The sequence below is a fragment of the Elephantulus edwardii genome, unplaced genomic scaffold (assembly GCF_000299155.1).
Source record: "Elephantulus edwardii isolate Elephantulus edwardi_28Jun2011 unplaced genomic scaffold, EleEdw1.0 scaffold00262, whole genome shotgun sequence".
Taxonomy (NCBI): domain Eukaryota; kingdom Metazoa; phylum Chordata; class Mammalia; order Macroscelidea; family Macroscelididae; genus Elephantulus; species Elephantulus edwardii.
This window is the reverse complement of record NW_006400012.1, coordinates 202161-227548: the sequence shown is the minus strand read 5'-3', so window position 1 is coordinate 227548 and position 25388 is coordinate 202161. Positions and strand designations below refer to the sequence as shown.

The 25388-nt window shown below is 40.5% G+C and overlaps 1 protein-coding gene across 2 annotated transcripts in view; it reads right to left on the bottom strand.

Moving 5' to 3' along the window:
- The window catches only part of SLC22A15 (solute carrier family 22, member 15), a 112329-nt gene that overhangs the window by 54644 nt on the left and 32297 nt on the right, over window positions 1-25388 (bottom strand). For both annotated transcript variants that reach the window (XM_006899571.1, XM_006899572.1), the window contains exon 2: window positions 24245-24457. In XM_006899571.1, coding sequence (XP_006899633.1) covers window positions 24245-24457 — 213 coding nt within the window. The remainder of the gene's footprint in view (window positions 1-24244; window positions 24458-25388) is intronic.

Here is a 25388-nt window from a genome sequence, read left to right as displayed (position 1 = left end):
TATCTTGACTAAGGCCCCCTCCTGAACTCGTGTTTCTTCAAAGGAAGGGCCACATCCTATCCATTTCCATTTCTCTGACAAGAGACTACATGGCATACATGAGGTAATGACTTAATAGTCTTTTTCTATAATAATTTAATGGAATTAAAATCCTTGAGTACTATTATCTTTCTACTTCAGGGCAACTTCTAAATTTAATAGGAACTAATAGATAAAAATGACCTTTGAGTCTTAAGGACAGAAGTCAACATGTGTTCTGATATAGACTGACAAGCCAAGAGAACATCAAGCTCTTTCCTTTCCAGGTCATTTCCCTAGAGCCAGCGAAGGCTGGTTTACCAAGAGCTTCCTCTCACTGAGAACTTGCAAAAAGGCATCCTTCTCAATTGCTTCTCTCCACCTTTCAGATCACTCCTTCATACCTGACTACCGGTCACTGTGGGTCAAAGCATGTCTCTCCTTTCCTTTCATTTCCTCCAATACTGGATCAACAGGAATCTAGTAAAGACAGTTTTGGATATTGCTAGCAAAAGAAGACCCAGGGCTTAGGAAGAAGGAAATACAATGCCCTCCAAACCAACAATGTTGTGATTTACTTCTGCATTCTCCCACTTTCACATGTAATTCTTAACAAAGTCAACGAATTGCTTTCAAAGCTCTTTATGGATTAGAAATAGAAAACCAGAGTACTTTCTGTAGTGATGGAAATTATATGATAAAAAAATTGGACTAGATTCCAAACAGTCTTTTAATCTGGAGAGTCAAAGAATAGTTGTGTACTTTCTGCTAGAGGCGATTAATTAATTATTCTAGTTAAGGTAGGTATGAGGAGGACACAGGCCTTGCTCTCATGGAATATTGGTTTTAGTAGAATAAGAGACAACAGACAGATAGAGAGAAACTATTTTAAAGGAGGTTTCTTTGGAGAGGTGACATCTGCAACTTGAGTGATGTGAAGTAACCAACCACGAGCAGCTGTTCAGGAGAAAATAGAATAAGTTCAAGGCCCTAAGGTGAAGCTCCACAGTGTGTTGCTAGTGGCGGTGGTAGGAAATGAGGTCAAAGAGGTGTGCAGGCATCAGACCATGCACCTGAGCCAGGGTAATGGCCTGGGATTTTATTTTCGTGTACAGGGAAGACAATAAACTAGTTGACTTGGATTTTTACAATCCTGGGCCTATATTATGACAAGTAGAAGAAGTGGGAGCAAAGAAGTTGCTGTCACATTGCCAAGTGGGAGGTAACCGTGGCTTCAGCTAAGATGGAAGCATGGAGATGGAATTACCTGGACATGGGATATATTTCGAGGCAGAACAGGATGATTTGGTGATTGACTAGACGTAGTAGTGAAAGAGGAAAATGAGAAGAATTCTACTTAAGTTTCTAACATTAGTTATTCAGTGAGTGGTGTTGTTGCTATGTACTATCAACAAGGAACCATCTCATAGCTGAGCCTCCGATGAGCTTTCAGAGGCAGCTAACTGCATGGGAGGATATTTCCTCATCTTTCTCTTGTGGAGCAACTGGCAGATTCAACCTATGTGCCTTTGGGTTGCCCAGATGGAGAAGGTAGCAAGGTCTGTCAGGGTTGTAGTGGAAAACCAAGAGTTCAGTTCTGGGCACACAGAGGCTGAGATACCCAAAAAGAAATTCAAGAGGAATATTCGCCAGGTGTGCACACCAGTCCAAGAGGCCCAAGATCACTGACTTCTGACACCAAATTGTGTGGTTGGTAACAAACCTTACTCTGTATCCCACTGTGCTCCTTCCCGGTCAGCTCAGACCCAAGCTGCCACACAGCCTTTCACTCTGACCATCGTGACCTGGTGCTAAATTAGCAGGTATCAGTAAAAAGTTGGGGCCTGACATGATGCCTTTAATTTCAGACTTGTCAGTCCTAAATTTGGGCTTTTCCTCTACCCTCTCAGACACCAATTACACGCTCAAGAGTCTACAGGACTCCCCTGTTCTTCACACCAGCCAGCCTCCACTGCTCCGTTGGTCCTAAAACTGGAATGATTCACAGAGTTTAAAAAGAAACACCCTACCTGCAAAAGTAATCTTAACACATATTTTAAAAGAATATAAACAAAGAGAAAGGATGAGGCCTGAGAGGGGTCGTGGTGCAGAGTCCATGTCCCAAATGAGGTAGGTGCCACCCTCTCCCATACATGGTCAGTCACTAAGCAGGAAGCCCCTCTGAACTTGTATACCCAGGACTCTTACCCTGGGTAAGTCTCACTATATAATCATGACAGATTACATCATCCTTATAAGGTTTAACCAGTACTAGACTCCATGGCACATAACAACAGGCCCCTAGTGAGGCTCTGGTGGCCTAGTGGCAAGAAACTGAACTGAATCATGAAAGCAGGCTGTTTGTGTCCACCAGGTGCTCCGTGGACGAAGGACGGGCAATCTCCTCCCACGTGTTTAACTGCCTCTGAAATCGTGCCAGAGTGTCAGGTATGAGTGGGTTCTCAAAAGTACACAACAACAATAAACAACAATAGGCCCCAAGTATTCCTTTTGATCTGGTTAGCTCCCACTCAACAGCCTCAAGTGTTGATCCAATTTGAAAGGATTGAGAATATCTAAATTGCTTTTGCACGGTGATTTTCATACCTCATACCATGCAAGAATTTGGATATATATAATAAACTCAGGAGGTTATGAAGGTTTATAAACCTATAGATAAAGACTCAGGCCAGGGGCCCAATATATCACATTCAGGGATTGGGGAGAAGAAAAAAATTCACTAGAATTCAGACAAGAGAACAAAGGAGAGTACAGTATCAGAATGCTACAAGAGGAAAATTTGATCCAGGAAAATGTCTAAGAGTGCCAAATGGTACTTTAAAGGTCAAGTAAAAAGAGAATAGAACCATAACAGTTGTATTTAGAAGCATTTGGGACAGATAAAGATTACTGTTAGCAGTGCTTGCTTCGGCAGTACATTTACTAAACTGGAATGATACAGAGAGATTCGAATGGCTCCTTTGGAAGGATGACATGCAAATGTGTGAAGTGAAATTGTTTTCCTGCCAAACATTCTTCTAGGTGGTATAGCACTGGTCTGTGCGTTGCTGTACAGAGGTAACTCGTGGTTGCTGTGATGCTGAACACTGTGACACTGATGTGCCAAACGTGGCAATGGTTACCCATGGTGGACAGTGTCTGCTGGAGCTTCCTGACTAAAACAAGCCTGGAAGGAGGAGCAACATCCACTTCTGAAATGCCTTGCCTCCGGAAACTCTATGTATGAACAGTGTTCAGGCCTTTCGTTCATAGGGTCGCTACGAGTCGTCTATGACTCCACAGCACCTAACAACAACAACATATTTATATACATATACATAAAATTACAGTTAGCAGTAAGAAAAGAAGCCTGATTAGACAGGACTAAAGAGTTCACGGAAGTTGGGGAACTGAAGACAGCAGAGCAGATACAGAAACTGGTTTTGAGAACTTTTGCTATGAAGAAGAGTCAAGAAGTGAGAAGGGATCTGGACAAGCATATGGGATTGGGATCAAGGGTTATTTATGTTTTAAAAGAATGGGCTGTATCAGAGCATAAAAGCATAAATGAGCATGATCAGCGGAGAGAAGATATAGTAACTCGAGAAGAGTACTTGACAAGGCAAGAAAGAAAGGGTTGAGGGTTAGCCTTTTTATAAGCAGCAGGGAGGCTGTCACTGTAAAAGACAGAGTATAGTTTCAGAGACAGGCAGTGAAGGAACTTCAAGACTTACTTTGGGCATATTGTCAGAGGGGTCGGTCCTTTGAAAAAGACATCATGCTGGAAGAGGCGGAGTGTCAGAGGAAGAGAGGAAGAAGACTCTTAGAGACACACTGACAAGGTGACTTCAACAATGGGCTCCAGAGTGGTGCCGGACAGGGCAGGGCTCAGAGCTGTTGTTCACAGGGCGTTATGAGTGGTGGTCTACTTGATGACATTTAACAGCAAACATAACAATCCTGATTCCTCTAGAATTAATATTTTGTTGACGACATTTACTTAAAAGTCTAAAATTCATCAAGAAGGCCATAATACTGTCCTTTCAATAACTGTATATCTACCTATTGACATGAATGGTAGTTTTAGAAAGTAGTAGTCCAAGGGATGTTTGAGCTACAAAATCCAAATTCTGCTGACCAGACTATTGATTATAAGCATCAAAGTAACATCTAGTTATTGTCCTTCATGCTAACACTCACTGGGCTAATGAATATCCCAACTTTTTTTCAAATACATTCAATAATTGATATTTTTTTTTTAATGACGGTATCTCTGAATTTTAAAAAGCAATCAGAAAAAAACAACTACGAGATATCATCTCACTCCAGTAAGAATAACAAAATTTAAAAGAACAGCACACATTAAATGCTGGCGGGGTTGCAGAGAAACTGGAACCCTTATTCACTGTTTGTGGAAGTGTAAAATGGTGCAACCACTGTGAAGGCTATATGGCGCTTTCTCAAAAAGTTGCAAATAGATATACCATTTGACCCAGCAATTCCTCTAAAGAAATTCCCTAAAGAAATCCTAATCGCCACCCATGTTGATATATGCACACCCATGTCTACTGCAGCTTTGTTCACAATAGCAGAGAGTTGGAAACGACCGTGCCCATCAACAAACGAATGGATAGAGAAGCTGTGGTATATTCACTGTGGAATACTACGCTGCATTGAAAAACAGGGAACTCATGCAATATTATTCAAAATGGTGACCCTGGAGAACATTATGCTGAGTGAAATATCTCAGCCACAAAAGGACATATATTGCATAGTGCCACTGTTGTGAAACGACACCGACATCAGGGTTGAGGGAAGACAGAGAAGGAGGGGATGAATGATGTATACTGCACTGAAACAGATGATGGAGAGAACAGTTTAAAAGGGATATATGATTGGATATTATTGTCATGACAGGAGTCCAGAATGAAGGCTGCACAGTGGAGTGGACTTGGGGGGAGGGATTGCACAACAATGAAAGGGTTTTCTTTTACTTTTCAAGGAAAAGAGTGAATTGGGGGGAAAGGGTGGGCAGGGAGAAAAGTGAAACAATGACTGAATGGAAACCCTAAGTTTCTGTAAACTTTCATTAAAATAATAATAAAAAAAGCAATTAGAGAATGTGAAGATGGGATCCAGGGTATCTCTCTGCCATGTCTATCAAGCTTAACAGTAGATGGCTAATTCAAGATTTCAACTCAACAACCAACTTTCCACACCCTCCTCTCAACAGGTGGGATTTTTGTTTAAACACACTGTCTTGTTTTCCATTTAAAAAATTGTGCAAATATTACTTAAATATGTTTAACATATCTACTATGTGACCTAAAGAGTTTTATTTTGTCAAGACTCACTTCAACAGTGATACCTGTAGTATTTGAGGAACACACTGGGAAAGTTCTCTAAACTTTTCAAAGAGGTCACCACTTGCTACTTTGTTTTTATCCATTTCATCAATATTTGGTTCTAGGGTAATACACAGCCAGGACAATATCATAAATTAAGCGATGACAAACCTAAATATGATGAAAAGGATATTCTCAAAAACTGTGTTTTAAGAAGCTTCATAGAAAAGTATACGGAATTCTGGCAGCACAATGGCTAAGGTCTCAGCTTGCCATCTTTTGAAAGGTTAACATGTTGAATTTACCAACCACTCCATAAGAGAAAGTTGGAAGAGTGATTATCTGAGTCCATAAAGAAAAAAACCCTGAAAAAGCTTTGGGGCAGGTGGTCCAGTGTTAACAAACTGCACTGCAATCTAAAAGGTACATGGTTTGAATCCATTAGTTGCTCAGAGGAATGAGGATCGACAATCTCTTCCTCTGTAATTTACTGAAAAACTTGCTGGAGGGTCGTCAGCTAAGGGTCAGGAAGGCACACAATAACAAGAGGGCCATTATGAATAGAAATTGACTTGATGGCAATGTTGTTGTTGTTGTTGTTATGTGCCTTCGAGTTGCTTGCAACTCATAGCGACCCTATGTACAACAGCCCTAAACTCTGCTCTGTCCTGTGCCAATCAGTCTCTGACACACCCATCCCGATTAACCCAGTCACTGAATCAATCCATCTCATAGAGGGCCTTCCCCTCCTGTGCTGTGCCTCCACCCTACCAAACATGATGTCCTTCTCCAAGGACCGGTTCTCTCCTTACTGCATGTCCAACGTATGTTAGAGCCTCAGAATCCTTGCCTCCAAGTAGTAGCCCAGTTTAACCCTCTCCAGGATGAATCTGTTTGTTTTCCTAGCAGTCCATGGTACCCTCAATACTCTTCTCCAGCACCACAGCTCAAAGGCATCAATTCTCCTTCTATCCTCCTTAGGCATTGCCCAACTCTCTGATACATAACAAGTGATAGCAAAGACCATAGCCTGTATCAAATGCACATTAGTCTCCAGAGAGACACCACTGCTCTTCAGTAACCTGGAGAGGTCCCTAACAGCAGACTTTCCCATCACAATTCATCTTTTAATTTCCTGACTACTGGTGCCAAGAGTGTTGACTGTGGAGCCAAAAGAGAAGAAGAAGAAAAAAAAACAAACAAACCCTGCACTCAAACACTTAGATGGAGAGATATTCTTAAAGTAATAAATCTCTAATTGTTGTTGTTATGTGCTATCAAGTCACTTGCGACTCATAGCGACCCTAACCCTAAACTGTGCTCTGTCCTGTGTCAGTCTCACTGTCTTTAACACACCCACCCCGCTTACCCCAGTCACTGAATCAATCCACCTCATAGGGGGCCTTCTCCTCCGGCACTGTCCCTCTGCCTTCCTAAGCATGACGCCCCTCTCCAAGGACTGGTCTCTCCTTGCAACATGTCCAAAGTGTGTCAGACGAAGCCTCAGAATCTTTGCCTTCAAGGAGCAGCCTGGTTTAACTCTCTCCTGTATGAATCTTGTTTGTTCTCTTAGCAGTCCTTGGTATATTCAACACTCTTCACCACAGCTCAAAGGCATCAATTCTCCTTCTGTCATCCCTAGTCCAATTACTTTTTAAAATAGGCCAAATTCTAAGTATACAGAATGAATTGTCCTTTTACACTAATTCACTTCAAACTAAAATCATTAAGTTGAAAAATCAGGAAATTAACTTTTCTTTTTTCATACATTAACAGAAATGGAAGGACCTAAGTAAAAACATTTTCCATCTCTCAGGTTGATCTTAAGTCTGTTTTTGTTTTATAATCATTATGTTTTGGTTGTTCCTATGCTCCACTACAATCACCAGGCCAAATGCATGAGTGAGGCATTTATTTATACTTTGTTGCAAAAGGAATGTGAAGATAGGGCAAGGATTCAGATGTACATCAGGGTCTCCTGGAATCCAAAGTCAATTCTGTGGTGCCTAACAACAGCAGCACTAAGAACCTGGTACAATCAGCCACTCATTTAAAGAAAGCAGAACTAAGAGAAACTCAGATGTATCAGAGGGCAAACACCAAGAGCAGGTGCCTCTAACATAAAAGATGAAAGGAATATAAATACGGCAAACACCTGAGTGAGCCCGGAAGCAGATGCCATGCAGAGCCTTCCAGCTCTCAAAAAAGAAAAAAAAATGCAGGCAAACAGAAGTGAAGACTGTTGAGACAAAGTTACTACTAATTAATGAAATCTTTGAGGTTTTAGCTTACTATTTGGATTCAGACTGCTAAGAAGTGAGAAAAAGTAACATGCCCCAGTAAAAATATACAGTTTTAATGTAAAAAAAAAAGCTCCTCTTGTACTGAAACCCACTGGAGGGTCAGATATGAGTCAGTTCAAACTCAACAGCACACAACAACTATACACTGCAGAGTGTGGGTATAAGACCTGTCAAACTCATGACAGTGACCCAGAAGGTACTAGACAAGATGAGAAGAGAAGGGAATTAAGCTGGATAGAACCTAGAGTTCAGAGGTGAAGTCTGAGCGGAGTCATGTGTGAACAGGTACTATCTGAAGTACTGGGATTGACAAGCCAACCACAAACTGAAAGAACAGAGGCTTTAAAGTAAACAGTCTTTTGAGTATGTGATTTGAAATGATCAAACTTTAAGCTTTGTGAAAATATTACAAATAAAATTAAATCTTTTTCTGATACAACAGAAATATGATAATCTAAAAAAGGGAACTCTTTAGTTAAAATGAACTTTATGCTTATATATACAAAACTAAAGTAAAACCATAATTAACATCTAAATGATGAAAAACGCTGAGATGTTGATCAAATTTCAAAGAATATTCTCCTATAATTCCAAGAGCTAATACAGCCACAGTGCTATTTGGAGGCAAGGATGATAAAACTTTTACCTGGGAAGATACTGTCCATCCTGTTCCCACAAAGCAGCTGGTGGATCTGAACCTTCTGCCTTGGGAACTGCAGCACGGCTTCTTACCACTAGGCCCCAGGGCATGTTGTTAGGAGGTGTTATTCCTTGGAAAAGCACATTATCCGTGCAAATATAGAGGGTCAGAGAAGTAGAGGAAGATCCTCAACCAGATGGACTGAGACAATGACTACAGCAATAGGCTCAAGTGTGTTGGAGAGGGTAAGGATGGCACAGGATAGGGCAGACCAGGAATCATCTGTGACTTGACAGCGTAGAACAACATTATTCTTATTTTCTAGATCACGCAAATGAAACTCACATACAGTTCCACAGTCACACCACAGGAAGCTGTGAGCTTGGATATGGAATCAATTTCTCTCTTTCAGAATGTTATGCTTAAATTAGTTAAATCCCTTAAGTCCGGAGCTGAATAGTGACTTAACGTATCTCAGTGTATATAATCATCTAGAAATTACAATATACTGCTCTGGTGGCTTAGTGGCAAGAAGCTGCACTGCAATTCCAGAGGTATGTGGTTTGAATCCACCAGATGCTCTGCAGGAGAAGGAGAAGCAATCTCCTCCAGTACCTGTCAGATCTGGTTTGATGGTGTGTAAACACACATACACACAAAATAATAAAATTAAAAAAAATTTAGAAGATCTACTCAATATGGATCAAGGATCCATGAATATACATCTGTATATCAAGGGGGGAAAAAAAGATTCTCAGCACCTGGCCAATTGGCAACATCATGATAGATGAAAAAGAGAGTGAGGTTAACATTTTCATCTTGCTCAGGTTCACAATGAACACTCTTGACATCAGCAGTCAGGAAATCAAAAGAGCAGTATGCTGTCAGGGATCTCTCAGAGTGCTGAGGAGCAATGATGTTAGTCTAAAGATTAAGGTGTACCCAATCCAAGTCATGATCTTCTCAATTACTTTTTCTGTACTTGAGCAACAACAAAGGATGACAGAGAAGAATCTTTGAGTGTGGTGCTGGAGAAGAGTATTGAACATATATACCATGGATGACAAAGAGAACAAACAGGTATGTCCTTAAGAGGGTGAAATCAGATTGCTTCTTGGAGGCAAGGATTTTTATTTTATTTTATTTTATTGATATTTTAACAAAAGTTTACAAAAAATTTGGATTTCCATTCATTCATTCTTGCACATTTTCCTCCCAACTTTCCCCTCAGTTTGCTTTTCTCTTTAAAAAGATTCTTTCACTGTTGCACAATTTCCTTCCTCCCCCAAGCCCACCAGTCCACTTTGCTATGCATCTCTTATTCTGGACTGTAGTCATGCAAATGCCTATTCATATATTTATTTTAGACAGTTCTTTCCTTCATCTATTTAAATGTAGTGTTCATTATTTATCCCCTCTTTCCAAAAATGAAGTGAGAGGCATAGCACTCCCTGACCTAAAAACCTACTACACAGTGGTAATAACCAAAACAGCATTGTTCTAGTACAATAACACGCATACAAAACAATGGAACAGAATTGAGAACCCAGGAATGTACCTATCTATCTATTGTGTCAACTGATATTCAACAAAGAAATAAAACCTATCAAACGGGGAAATGACAACCTCTTCAACAAATCGTGCTGGCAAAACTGGACTGCTACCTGCAGAAAACTGAAACAGGATCTACATCTCACACCATGCACAAAAATCAACTCAAGGTAGATCAGAGACCTGGGAGTAAATATCAGAACCATACAATTCATAAGAGACAAACTGCGATCAAGCTTAGAAGGCTTAGTCTATAGTATAAAGAGACTGCCAAACACAGTAAATGTTTTAAAGACAAATAATAAAACAAGTTTAAATAATATTTTAATTTTAATAAAAATGTTTTAAAGACAGATAATAAAACAGCCAATTTTAATTGGACTGTTAAAATTAATATACAAGGAGTTCTGGTAGTCAAGCCATAGGGCGTTGCACTGGTAACTCAAAGTCCAGGCTTCTATAGTGCTTTGAATCACCTGCAGTTCCAAGGGAGAAGATGGGCAACCCTCGTCCATGCAATATACAGGCTCAGCAACTCACTGGAGGGTCATTTAAGAGTGGTTCCAACCCAGTAGTAATGAATGAGTGAATGTATGTATCATCTACTGGACACTGTGATGCAGCTACAAGACACCTGGGTTTTGTTTTCCTTTCTCTGCTGGATGTAACTTTGTTGCTTTATCCTTACCTATTGAACTAGAACACCGATTTTATAAAATGTTCAAGTTGGGTGTGAATGCTACAAGACTAAAGAGGAAAAAAGAGCCTCCCGTAGATTACTTTCAAGGTCTCAAACACATACCAAACACCAAACCTCTCCTCTGAGCAAATGTGTCCATTTCCCCGGTGACCTAATTGCCCATTCTCTTATCTTTCCTTCTAATTTATGGTGACATTTCCTGGAATAATCATTGAGAAACACGCAATAATCACACACCAAGCTAATGGACAGGGCAGTGCCTGTTAAGTGAAACACTGTTTACACTCGGCAGGAACAGTCCTGACTGAACATTTCCCTCCCCCAAGCTCTGGCCTTCTCACTCCTTGTTGTGGGTAACAGGAGGTGACATCACCCACACATGAACAATGTTTCTATGGCTTGCGGTAGGCCAGGCGAGGGAATAATTACCCAAAGGGAAAAAAAAAGATTGTTCATTTCACTTTTACCACAATTGTTATGCATCTGAGAGCTGGATAATGAATAAGGATGACAGAATTTGTGCTGTGGCGTTTGAGACAAGAGAATAAACAGACACATCATGGAAAGGGTGCAACTGAAGTGTTCTTTCACCTTACAAACTTAGCACATGTTGCGTGGACGTGCCTCTAGTCCTTGGAGAGGGACATGACACTTGGGAGGGTGGAAGGATAATGAAGGAGAGGAAGACCCTCAATCAGGTGGATTGACATGGTGGCTGCTGCAATAGGCTCTAGTATGTCAGGAAGTGTGAAGATGGCACAGGACAAGATAGGGTTTCATATCTTTTGTTCATAGGGTTGCAATGAGTCATACTTGACTCACAGGACCTAACACCACCACCACCACCACCAAGCCTACCATACAGGAAATGCTGTGTCTGCTTATAAATGCTGTGTCTGTGTCCCCCGACTCTTTTCCCTGTACACCTTGTGCCTGGTGAACTCCTATTCAATCCTTCATGGCAGTCCTTAAGCATCTTATCCTACATGAAGTCTTTCCTGATTCACTCAAGCAGAGATGACCATTCTCTCTTCTTTGGCATCTCTCTTCCTAGCCTTGCCTCTCATGATGTAAAGCATGTGATTACTTGTTTCTCTTCTGTGTTGTGACCTTCAAAAGAGTGTCTCTATGTTCTAAACTTACTTCTTAGTGTCTGTCAAAGTTAATGAAGTATTTGCTGAATTATATTTCTCTAAGAGTAAATACTACTGTCTTATACACAGCTTCATTTGCAGTACCTCCGTGTCACTACTTCAAACATTTGGTGCTACATTTACAAGTCTGCAGATTACTGTCTAACTGTTTATATTTACCTTGGAGCCACAGAATGGCTTTCTCATATAATGCATATGAGTAAGACTTGTGTAAGGGGTTTTCATTCTTTCTAGAAAACAAAAACCCCAAACTCACTGCTGTCGAGGTGATTCCCTACATTGGATTTCCAAGGCTACAGATCTTTAGAGCAGAAGAAAATCTCCCCTTTCCCCCAGGTCTGAAATGCTGACCTTTTGATTAGGGGCCCACTGTGTAATGCACTATGCCACCAGGGCTCCTTTCAGTAGCATTGGACTAAGTCTGCAGCTTGGAGGCTCCTGTGAAGTGCTTGGATGCTGGAAGATGGTTTCTCACATCTTGATGAGGGTATATGGAACATTTGGTTGTTTTTTCCATCCACAATAGAATTTTAGCTGATTGGATTTGCCAGATTCAGCTAGCAATGAGATGTGGGCTGGAAGTCTCTTGGTTTACAGTCAGCCAGCACCTGGTAGGCATGCTTGTATTTATAAAGCAGTATGGCCCAAGGGCCTGTGGCCCTCGGGCCTAGTGTCAATTGATTTTGGGATGCACATTCTTTTAAGTAGTACAACAGTCTATTTGCTGTACTTAAGTAAATTGGGGTTGCTGTGATACTGAACACAGTGCCATAGGTGTGTCAAATACCATAATGGTTACCCAACATGGACAGTATTTGGTAGAGCTCCCAGAATGATTCAGGTTTAGAAGTAGGAGTGGCATACACTTGCTAAACCACATGCCTCTGGAAATTCTATGAACAAAGGGAAAAGAGAATAGTTACAGAACAAGGTTCAGGTGTTTTCATAAGGTTGTTATGAGTCGTACTAGACTTGACCACACTTAACAACAACAAAAAAATAACAATCTGAAATAGAGAGGGCTTTTGTTTATACTGGGGTCATACATTGAGAGAGATGATTAAAGAGCAAGAAACCCACAGTATTTTTCTGGACTCCCAGCTAAATAAGATAAAAATCCGTGCCACTGAGCACACAATTGCCAAGGCTGATGCAGTATGACCACTGAGAGTTTTTTAATCAGTCCACAAATATTCCTACTGAGAGGAGTCTGAAGGATTATTTGGGCATAAAGAATGTTCCATAGATGATACACAATACATTAATGAATGCACAAGCAAGCGGGGTCTCTGGCAGGTCAGAGTGGTATGAAAACCCCTCACCTGACTACTATATCGCTTCTAAAAGGTGGGCTTTTTCATGAGTCCACTGTACTTTTCTAGCTCTGTAGGGCACACAGCCCACCTGATGGTAAAGAAAAAGGAAGGATAAAACACTGCCTCTCCTGGCTATGCAGGTGAAGGCTGAGCACATGCCTACACACTGCCACTGCCACTTCAGAGCTCCTGCTCCACAATGTCCAGGTTTGATGGAACAGAAGTCACATAACAATCACCATCTCTCTACCCCGACTCCTAGCTTATTAGTATTCCAAAGACACAGGGCTGAGATGGACACCAGCCCCCCTGCAGTGCATCCTTGGGGACCCTGCACACCTAGTGATCTGGTAACTATTCTGCTTTGCAAAATTCTGAGCAATTCTAAGAACATTTCCATGCAAACCTCAGACATTTCCCCCTCCTGTAGTTCCCATAAAAATATTTACAGCTTTTTAGAAGAAACTCTCACTCTGGGAGGAAAACAGGTAATCAGAGGCCTCCTGTGACTAGTGAGTACTTAGGCAGGATATTTCAGAAACACTTTCATGGTGATTAACTAACTTGCTTCATTTCAATGTAGTTGTCACTCTGAATTACCACTTAATGGGTGAAGTGTGCAGACTATAACAATCAGTAGTACAAGCATAAGGAAGTAAGACATTAAAAAAAAATTAGCCCCTAAAGCAATTATTGCAGTGAATTTTTCAAATAGTTTTAATATGCTGTCTTTTGACCCCAGGGTATGGCTTGGGGAAAAGATATTAATCTCAAGATAATAATCAGTCAATTTCAGTTCTTCAATATCTACAACGATATTAAAGATTCCAACCTTACTCTTTTTGGTTGCAAACATTAATTAAGCATGATAATTGTGTGTCTCCGTGATATTTGGTGCTTTCTGAATGAGTCAGAGCTCAGGGAATAATTTGAATACAGCAATTTGCTACATAAATTCACTCCAATGGCTATTTGGGAGGGGGCATTAAATACCAAGTTAATCACATATACATAACCTCTTATTCACTTTCTCAAAATCACCCATTAACAAAATTTACTTAAGGCCTGACCTGAGTACAATACGATGCAGAGTGGGATTTATGTTTTAAATGTGTTCATGATTATGATCACCTTCATCTGTAGAGGGATAAGTATAAAATCTATAAATATAAGTAATCTCTAAAGTATAGGTTCTATTTTACATCCAGTTCCAGGAGTTTAATATTATAGGTCAACAGGACATCACACCCCTTTCTTAAGGTTGATTTTATTGTGAATAATTCTCACACAGCTCACTGTAAACCAAGTATTACCTATATTCTACAGATTATATATTAAGACTATTTATCAACCCACTGAGCAGCTCAGGTTCTACTTTCAGTACTTCCACTTTGGAGATTAGGAAGACCAACTGAGAAACCAGAGGTGTAATCAAATTGAATTAATGCTAAGAAATTAAATGGCAGGTTTGGTTTGGGACTACTACTCTCCACCATATCAAAAACAAACTCTGTTCCTATTTTGGAGGCTCCATGCTCCTGAGAAACACTGGATTCAGAAGAGGGGCTGAGATCCCATCTGGCACTGCTGGTCCTGCTTCTACTTGATCACCACTCTCATTATTCTCCCCTCTGTTACTGTTCCTCTGTGGACTTTCATCATTTTGGTAGTAAAAGCAGAACACTTGGCTGTTATCCCTTAACTCGCTCCAAACCATCCCAGGACTTGGACCACCACCCAAACAGTACCACAGTAGACTGAGGAAACTCACAGAACTCATGCTTCGAGTAGTGAGTCTAGGGCGTACAAGGAAGACATTTGCACCTTGAAATAAAATAAAAGGACTTTGTAAAAAAAAAAAAAAAGAAATTCTAAACCAATAAATGTGAAGCCATGCCAGCTTCCTCTTCAGTTTATGCAAACATGGCCACGACAGCTCTGAGCACACAGGCACACGCAGAACACAAGTTAGAAGGAAGCTGATACACAGACTGACAAAATGCCTAGATTCATTCCACAGGGTGAGACTTGACTGAGACTGGCCCTGCGATCTACATCACCTGTTGGCTAAACAACTGGCTGGATCACAAATAATATTTCTTTTAAGTAATGAGCTGCTCATTTAAATACAAAATCAACAATAGGAGGCAAAACAATAGAAAATTATTCTAAAACAAAGATGAGAAGGGCAGGGGATTGAGTACTGGCCCTGGTACGACACACGATCAGAATGAATGGAGGTAACAAAACACTGAAAAAAAGTAACCATTATCGCTGAATAATGTTTATAAAATTTTAAAATAGGAATCCAATCTGCTGTGTAGAGAACACGGAGAGAGAGGCAGAGACTAACAGACACAGTTCAGAGGGAGAAGACACCAGCATTGAGAAGCGAGGAGCTATCAATCACATGCAGGTGAGGAGGGTGGTACCTTTGTCTTCTTAGGGTTGAAGTGACGCTGGAGATAGAATGACAGAATTCTGCACAAAGATTTATTCACTGCAAATACCTTTTATAAGAAACATAAACATAGGCTATACACATAGATTTCACCTGATGGTATGAATAGGTCAATTACATTTGTGGAAGGAATCACTGAAGAAGTTCAAAATCAGCAGTGAAAACTAGGCCAGGTGCTTCTTGTGGAATAGATCATCAACTGCTCATATGCAAGTTCAGATTAAAGCTAAAGAAGTTCAAATCACATCCAGAGAAATCAAAATTACATCTTCAGTCTATCTTTCCTGAATTTCAAAACCAACTCAGGAACAGGTTTGAGGCCTTGAACACTAGTGAACGAAGACCAGATGAGCTGTTGGAGGATATCAAGAATATCATCATAAAGAATGCAAAAGGTCATTACAAAGATGGAGAAGAAGTAAAGGCCAAAATGGATGTCAGAAGAGACTCTGAATATTGTACTAGTGAGCCGAGAAGCCAAAGCAGAGAGAAGAAATCAATATATTAAGGAGCTGAATAAAGATTTCAAAGGGCGGCATGGAAAGACAAAGCAAAGTACTATAATCAAAATATAATCTAAAAATCAAAAGGGCCAAACTTGCTCAGCATTTCTTAAGCTGAAGGAACTAAATAACAAATTTAAGCCATGCAATACTTGAGAATGCTATGGGCAGACTATTTGATGCAGGAAGTATCAAAAGAAGATGGAAAGAGTATGCAGAGTCACTGTACCAAAAAGAATTGGCTGATACAGAAGAATATTAAGAAAACAACATATGATCAAGAGGCAGTGGTGATGAAGCAGGAAGCTCAGGTTGCTCTGAAGGACTTGAAGCCCTAAGACTTGATGAAATACCAACTGACATATTTCAACAAACAAATGCTGCCCTGGACATGCTCACCAGGTTGTGCCAAGAAATCGGGAGGACAACTACCTGGCCAACAGACTGGGAGAGATACATATTTATTCCCATTCCAAAAACTAGTGACCCAACAGAGCATGGAAATTATCGAACAATATCATTAATACCACATGCAAGCAAAATCTTGCTGAATATTATCCAAAACCAACTAGAACAGTACATTGACAGAGAACTGCCTGAAATACAAGCTGGGTTTAGAAGAGGTTGCAGAACTAGAGACATTATTGCCAATGGCAGATGGATCCTGACAGAAAATAAAGAGTATGAGGGGAATTCTTTCTGTGTTTCATTGACTAAGCAAAGGCACCTGACTGGTGGATCACAACAAATTGTGGCTAACCTTGAGGAGAATGGGAATCCCAGAACACTTGGTTGTACTCATACTAAACCTGTATTTGGACCAGGAGGCAATCCTCAGAACAGAGCAAGGAAACACGGCATGATTCAAAATCAGTAAAGATAAGCATCAGGGATGTGTTCTGCCTCCTTACCTTTTCAATCAATATGCAGAACAGAACATTTGGGAGGCTGGGCTTTATGAGAAAGAATGTGGCATCAGGATTGGAGGATGGCTCAACAACAACCTACATTACACAGATGACACAACCTTGCTTGCTGAAACTGAGGAGGACCTGAATTTCTTGCTGCAGAAGGTCAAGGATTGTAGTCTTCAATATGGATTGAAGCTTAACATCAAGAAGACAAAAATTCTCACCACTGGGCCAACTGAGAGCATCAGGATAGATGAAGAAGAGATTGAGGTTATTAACCATTATGGCTGGGCTTGGCTTCCTAATCAATACTCTTAGCACCAGCAGTCAGGAAATAAAAAGCTGAACTGCACTGGGAAAATCTGTTGTCAGGGACCTCTCCAGAGTACCGAGAGGCAACAATGTCAGCCTAGAGACTAAGGTGCACCTGATCCAGGCCATGGTCTTCACAATTACTTGTTATGAATCAGAGAGCTGGACAATGACGAAGGATGACAGAAGAATTGATGCCTTTGAGTTGTGGTGCTGGAGAAAAGTCTCGAACATACCATGGACTGCCAAAGAAACCAAAGTCTGTTTTAAAAAGGGTGAAGCCAAGTTTCTCCTTGGAGGCTAGGATTCTGAAGCTGCATCTCACATTCTTTGGGCACATGGCCAGGAGAGACTTGTCCTTGGAAAAGAACATCATGCTTGAAAGGGTGGAAGGACAGTGCAGGAGAGCGAGACCCCGATGAAATGGATTGATACAGTAACTGGGGTAATAAGGGCAGGTATGTCAGAGTCAGTGAGACCAACTCAGGAAAAGGCAGGCTTTAGAGCTGTTGTACATAGGGTCGTTATAACTCGATGGCACAAAACAACAAGAACAATGTTCCAGGGGAAGCTGTTTAGTTCTATTTCTACTGCACTTACCAACTCTTTAAACAGAAGCTCTCAGGTCTTTCGAGCTATCTTTCTACTCATTCATATGCAGTTTCCAGTCAAATATTTAGTTTGTTTCTGGCAACAGAGGTGATGTTTGGTGACCAGAGCACCATAATCCCTGTGGTCCTGAGCACAGAGCTCTCTTCTCCTTTTATCAAAGTCTTTGTTAGCATTAGACAAGTATTAGCTACTCAATAAACACTTGCTAAAAATGAGTATATCTTTGGCAATACTGAAAAGAGCTATAATTACAGTTTTCATTACTATTAGCTTGATTCATTGTAATTAAAATCTGTCGAGTACCTGCTGTGCAGAAGCACAGGGCTCGCTATGATGTCTAATTTACATTACTAAGCATATACACTGGGCTACTCTGCATGAATGTTACTTCGGTCAAATTCTCATGATGGTGCTGCAAGCACTTGAATTGGGATTACATTGTCCAGTCATGGTCAGCTGGCCTTCCCTGTAGAATGCACATTCTCTGATGGAAGCTATTACAAGGACTCTGTATCAGTGCCTATTAACAGTGGATATTTTGCTATTCTTAATTAAAACAGTGTCCTGTTGATTACAAATGATAGATATCAGACATAAATTCTCATCTGTGAAATTAAAGGTACTTGAAGTACATGGATTATTTTAGAGGCATTCTGCACTTATATAAGAACTTGTCAAACAGTCTAATATGGTCTACACTCTTTACCCACAGGAGTAACACTCTGTGGTAAAAATCTCTCTCTAGTCCTGAGACAAACATGGAAGTTTCACTACTCTGTCTCTATAAAAGTGCAAATAGTGGCTGAAATACCTACAATATCAGAAAAGTAAAAGCTTTATCAAGGCTACAAGAAAGTTTATTTTGCGTTTCCTTGGTAAAGAATATTTAGCTAGGACATTTTGACTCATTTGCCAGAATTTGGTCTGCAATTCATTCTAACTATAGTCTGGTAACAGGTTTGCTGGAGAGTTGAGCCATAATTCAATGGAGAAATCTACCAAAAGTTTAAAGAAATAACATCAATTTTATACAATCAACACTCTTGGTACCAGCAGCCAGAAAATTAAAAGACGAATTGCACTGGTAAAGTATGCTGTCAGATACTTCTCCAAAGTACTGAAGAGCAATGATGTCAGTATGGAGACTAAGGTGTGCCTGATACAGACCATGGTCTTTGCAATTCCTTTGTATGCTTCAGAAAGCTGAACAATGACTAGGGGTGACAGAATAAGAATTGATGCCTTGGAGTTGTGGTGCTGGAGAAAAGTATTGAATAAACCATGGACTGCTAGGAAAACAAACAAGTTCATCCTGAAGAGGGTGAATGTAGGCTGCTCCATGGAGGCAAGGACTCTGAAGTTTCATTTGACATGCTCTGGACCTGTTGCAAGGAGGGACCAGTCCTTGAAGAGGGACGTCATGCTTGGGAGGGTGGAGGGACAGTGCAGGAGAGGAAGACCCTCGATAAGATGGATTGATTCAATGACTGGGTTTATGGGGGTAGGTGTGTCAAAGACAATAAGATTGGCATGGGATAGAGCAGGGTTTAGGGCTGCTGTGCATAGGGTCACTATGAGTCACAGGTGACTCTATGGCACAGAACAATAACATGAGTCAGTTCCAACTTGACAGCACACAACAACAACAATTTTTATATGACTGAAAACAAACCTCAAAAATATAAAAAAAAATACCTGAAATTAATATGTAAGGTACGCCAGGGATGTGTCCTATCTCCATACCTTTTCAACCTGTATGCAGAACAGATTATCTGAGAGGCTGGGCTCTATGAGGAGAAGTACGGCATCAAGACTGGTGGAAGATTAACAATCTGTGTTATGCAGATGACACATCCCTGCTTGCTGAAACTGAGGAGGATCTGAAACGCCTGCTGCAGAGGGTCAAGGACTGCAGCCTTCAGTATGGATTGAGGCTTAATGTCAAGAAGACAAAGATTCTCACCGCTGGACCAATTGGCAGCATCAGGATGGATGGTGAAGAGATTGAGATTGTTAACAACTTTAGTCTGCTTGGCTCCATGGTCAACACTCTTGGCACCAGCAGTCAGGAAATAAAAAAGCGTATGGCGACGGGAAAGTCTGCTGTTAGGAACCTCTCCAAAGTACTGAAGACCAATGGTGTCACTCTGGAGACTAAGGTGTGTCTGATACAGGCTACTGTCTGTGCAATCACTTGTTATACCTCAGAGAGTTGGACAATGACTAGGAAGGACAGAAGGAGAATTGATGTCTTTGAGCTGTGGTGCTGGAGAAGAGTACTGAATGTACCATGGACTGCCAAGAAAACAAACAGATTCATGCTAGAGAGGGTTAAACCAGGCTGCTCCTTGGAGGAAAGGATTCTGAGGCTTCGTCTGACATATTTTGGACATATTGTAAAGAGGGACAGGTGCTTAGAGAGGGACATCATGCTTGGGAGGGTAGAGGGACGGCGCAGGAGGGGAAGACCCTCTATGAGGTGGATTGATTCAGTGACTGGGTTAATCGGGATGGGTGTGTCAGAGGCAGTGCGATTGGCAGAGCATATAGCAGGGTTTAGGGCTGTTGTACATAGGGTCGCTATAAATTGCAAGTGACTCGACAGCACATAACAACAACATGTAAAGTCACAGGATCCAAGGGAGAAAACCACAAAAAGTCTATAGACTAGCAATTCACAACATGCAGACACAGTAATTAAAAACATGATATTTGTAATTGTTCAAATATTTGAAACCTTTAGACAAAAACCCAACAAAATAGGTACAGAATTTCATTAAAATTTGAACACACTAATGAAAGAAAATGTAACACATAATGTTCATGCTTTAGAAGATCAAATATAGTAAAGATGTTAATTTTCCCCAAATGAATAGACAGGTTCAGCACCAGTATTAGTTAAACACAAAAAGAATTTATGTAGATACAGATAAAATTGTTTAATAACTAATAAGAGAAAGGAACAAGAATAACAAAAACAATTCTGAAAATAATAAAGAGGAGGAGCCACTGTATTATTAACAACAGTAATCAAGACTGTATAGTATTGGAAAAGGGATAGACACTGGATCAATGGATCACAACAGAGAATCCAGAAACAGACTCACACAAATATGTTCAATTGATTGCTGACAAAGGTTCCAAAGCCATTCAATGGAAGAAGGCTTTTCAACAAAAAGCTATCAGAGTAATAGCAAAAATATATAAATAAATAAAACTAAAAATCACCTGTGAATTGAAAGGTTGGCTCTTTGAATCCACCAGCTGATCCTTGGGTAAAAGATGGGCATTTTCCTATAAGGAGTTAGAGCCTTGGAAACCTGATGGAGGATGGACATGCACTAAAATCTGCTGATGCAGTGGGTTTTAATCTTTATAGACGTAGACTGCCATGTCTTTCTTTAGGAAGCATCTGGTAGGTTCAAAATGCCCACCTTTGAAATTAATTGCTGAATCACCGCTCCACCAAAAATTCTTGGTAGTGGAAGTAGTTATTGCTGTTGTTGGAAATATAACGATTATTAAAACTTTATTTCTAGCCTCAAAGCATTTAATACTTAACAATATGTTAATACAAATGATTTCTAAAACATAGAGTTGAATCTTAAATAGGTGGTAAAATGAGTACCAAAAAAATGTTACTAGAGAAGAAACAAACATGATTTCTTTTGGGGATGGGGTCAGGCAAATTTTGTGAGAAGATGACAATCAGTGTAAACCCTGGAGAGGAGGCGAGAGTTTGCCAGGTAGTGCCTGGGTTGAGTGGGTAGCAGGTTTAGGGTAAGAGCTCAGGGCGTGTCTGGGAAATAGAAGCTACTGCTGTGTATTTGGGGGTGGGAGGCGAAGAAGTCCAGAATGGGGCTGGAAAAGCACACCTGTGACCAAGCTGTGAAGAGCCTCAGATGGAGCATGAGGGTTTCTATTGTATTCTGTGTACAGCAGGAGAATCACTGGGGGATCTGAGTAAGTGGTGACATGACTAGATTGTTGCTATAGAAACATCACCTTGGCAGTAGCTCAAAAAGTTAATCTAGCCATTATCCCTTCAAATGGGAAATGCCTAAGAAAAGGCCAAGGGAACACCAACTTTGGTACGTCTCTCTGGTTTTTAGTATGCCTCATCTGTTGTTATCAAAGGGTGGTGACCAAAATAGTCAGCAATGGAAAAAGCTGGCTGATGTCTGTCATTATATGCAGATGTGTGTATGTACACATACTCATCCCACACATACAAAGCAGTGTGGTTTCCAGGCTTGGACTAGAGATGTAAACAGGTCATTTGACTAGCACATCTGTGTCCCCATAGGGAAGTGGCTAAAAGGATTCTAGGGAAGCTGAATAGTGCAGCAACCAGAACTGAGAACTGGAACAGAGCCCTGCAGGCCATCCACTAGAGCTGGCATTAACCCTGTATTTGCAGGGGCAGGGCCAGGGCTGCTGGGTCAATGGGTAGTTGGGGGTGAGTGGGCAAAAGACACAGAAACATTTACACATCTTAGCAACCAATGCAGGTGCTTTCTAGCTGCGTGTGGTCCCTTCCCCTCTCAGCAACAGCTTCTGTTGACCAGATTGTCCATCCTAAGCTTATCTGGCTGCCCTAACCAGAACTTCCTCCTTGGACAGTAAGTATCTTTACACATATGGCTTCTACAATCACACCAGGTGGTACTGGTTGTGTTTTATATTGCACAGTCAAGAGTGCATTTGTGATAAATTTTTAGGACTGGTCTTACACACAAACTTCGGATGTTCTAAGTAGGTCCTTCTATTTCTCTCTCTTTAGCTTTTGTGTATGTAAAAAAGAGACTTTAAGGGAAGGTGATAATCAGTGTAAACCCTAGAGAGGAGGTGAGCGTTTACCAAGTAGCACCTTGGTGAAATCGAATACACTTTTAAAAGGATATTGTGCTCATGACAGTGGTTAAGGGCTAGGCTGCTACCTGAAAGATTAGCAGTCAAAATCCACCAGCTACCCCACAAAAGAAAAGACCTGGTGACCTGCTCCCACTAAGATTTCAGTCAATCAAACACTACAGGGCAGTTCTACTCTGTCACAGGGTAACTACCAGTCAGAACCAATTCAATAGCATACAACGAGAACCAGTCAAAATGTAACTCCTCTTACACTGAAATCTTAGATTATGGTGCAACCACTATGGAAGGCTGTATGTGTTTTCTCAAAAAGTTGCAAACAGAAATACCATTTGACCCAGCAATTCCACTACTGGGAATTTACCCTAAATAAAACGTAACTGTTACCCAAGCACATATATGCACACTCATGTTTATTGCAGCTTTGTTTGCAACAGTAAAGAGCTGGAAACAACCCAAGTGCCCATCAACAAATGAATGGATAGAGAAGCTGTTGTGTATCAGACAATGGAATATTGTACGGGATTGGAAAACAAGGAATTCATGAAATATTATGCAAAATGGATGACCCTACAGGACATTATGCTGAGTGAAATGTCTTAGTCACAAAAGGACAAATATTGCATACAACCACTGTTGTAAAATGGGACTGACATCGGGGTTGAGGTAAGACAGAGGAGGAGGGGAGGGATGATGTATACTGCATTGAAACAGATGAGGGAGAGAACATAAAAGGTATATACAATATACGATTGGTTATTATTGTCATGGGATTGCATAACAATGAAAGAGTATTTCTTTTACTTTTTAAGGAGAAGAGTGAATTTGGAGGGGCAGGGAGAAAAGTGCAACAATGAATGATTTGAAGCCCTAAGTCTCTGTAAACTTGCATTAAAATTAATAAAAAAAAGTAAAAAAAAATACTTTCTAATCTGTATATTGAAGAGGAAAGAACATACTTCCCAGCCCAAATGTCCAACAACAATTGAATAGATTGAGAAATGATGGTACATTCACATGATGGAATACTACACAGCATACAGGAGCAATGATTTTAAAAATTACTACCTAACTTGGGAAGGACTAGAGAGCATCAGACTAAGTGAACTACTCGGTCCCATAAGGACAAATACTGCATAAGACCATTATTGTAAAAATAACAGTTATCTCATAAAACATGTATGAGGATCTAAGTAGGGGATGGGCCGCGGGAGGTAGTAATCATAGGGTCTCATAATTTGATGGGTGGAGGGAGGGATGGGTTAAGAAAATGGGAAAGATCTGGTGTGAAAAATAATGTATACAAACTTTGTAAGTAAACCAGTATAAAATAATAATTTCATTTTTTTAAAAAAAAGAGCATGCTACCATAAGATTTTCTTTGTGTGTGTATGTATTAAAATCTCTACTTTGTCTTATTAGAAAGCTTTTGAAGACACAGCTTAAATTGAAAGTAAAATAAAACACCTAGGCAGGCAAAATACTTAGTGATCAGAATGACCTGCTTTTTTCACTTCATTTCCTCATCATTTCTAATGTCAGTTACCTCTGAGGCGATGGAGGTGAAGCTGCTACTGAAATGCACATGCTTATGGATCTCGCTGCCATTGGCTGTCAAGAGCCAGTCCCCGAAGGCTCGTTCTTCACCAGCTGACTGGTTGCTGTGGTTCTGGCTGGGTAGCAGTTCTGCCAGGTCCCAGTGGTACGATGGTGTGGCCCCAATCAGTGCAATGAGGATGGCCTCCGTGGCCACATAGAGCTGAAAGGGCAAACCAAGTATTGAAGTCATTTGCAACAGATGTATCAAACTTACTTAGCTTGCAAAGCTGAACACGTTTCTTTTTTCATGTTTTTTTATGAGCTTGAGAAAGTAAAGACTGCAAAGAAGAATGTCATGTCAAAAGGAAGTTTCATGATTTACTACTTACATAATCCTTGGCAATTCTACTTACAAAGCACTTTTACACTTTTCCCAAAGGTTTTCTACAGTTAAGATCTATCTGTCTGACCAAGGACTCTCCATGGAGCTGGTGCATGTGGAGGTCATCCTGTTAGCTCTCAGTTAAGAGACTCACATTCCTCAACACTGTACCTTCCTTCAGGTAAGCAGTCAACAGGCCAGAAGCGCTGCAGTCTTGAACTCATGATCTTAACAATAACCTGTACTACAGTTAGGTATCTCAGAAAATATCATAAATAGTCACACATATATACATTCAAAGTAAGATGCCTCATTTAAAGCAGTAGAGAAAACTCTGGTGGAGCAGCAGTAGTAAGAAGCTACACTGCAATCCTGAAGGCATGTGGTTCAAATCCACCAGCTGCTCTGTGGGAGAAAAATGGGCAATGTCCTCTCATGCTATAAACTGCCCCTGAAAACCCGAGAGGGTTAGCTATGAGTCAGTTCCAACTCAAGGGTACACAACACTCAAAGCAATTAAGCATAATATGTACCAGAATTAGTACTTTTTAAAATATGGTACAAAATTCCATAGTAAGATCTCAAGAAATTAAAAACTGCAGGTATATAGCTTCCCATTCCCAAAGAAATAACTCGTTTATTTAAGAAATATTATTTTACTATATAACTTGGGAAAGGCTGAAGAGCATTATGCTGAGTGAACTAATGCAGTCTCTTTAGGACAAATACTGCATAAGACCATTATTGTAAAAATAGAAGGATGTTGTTG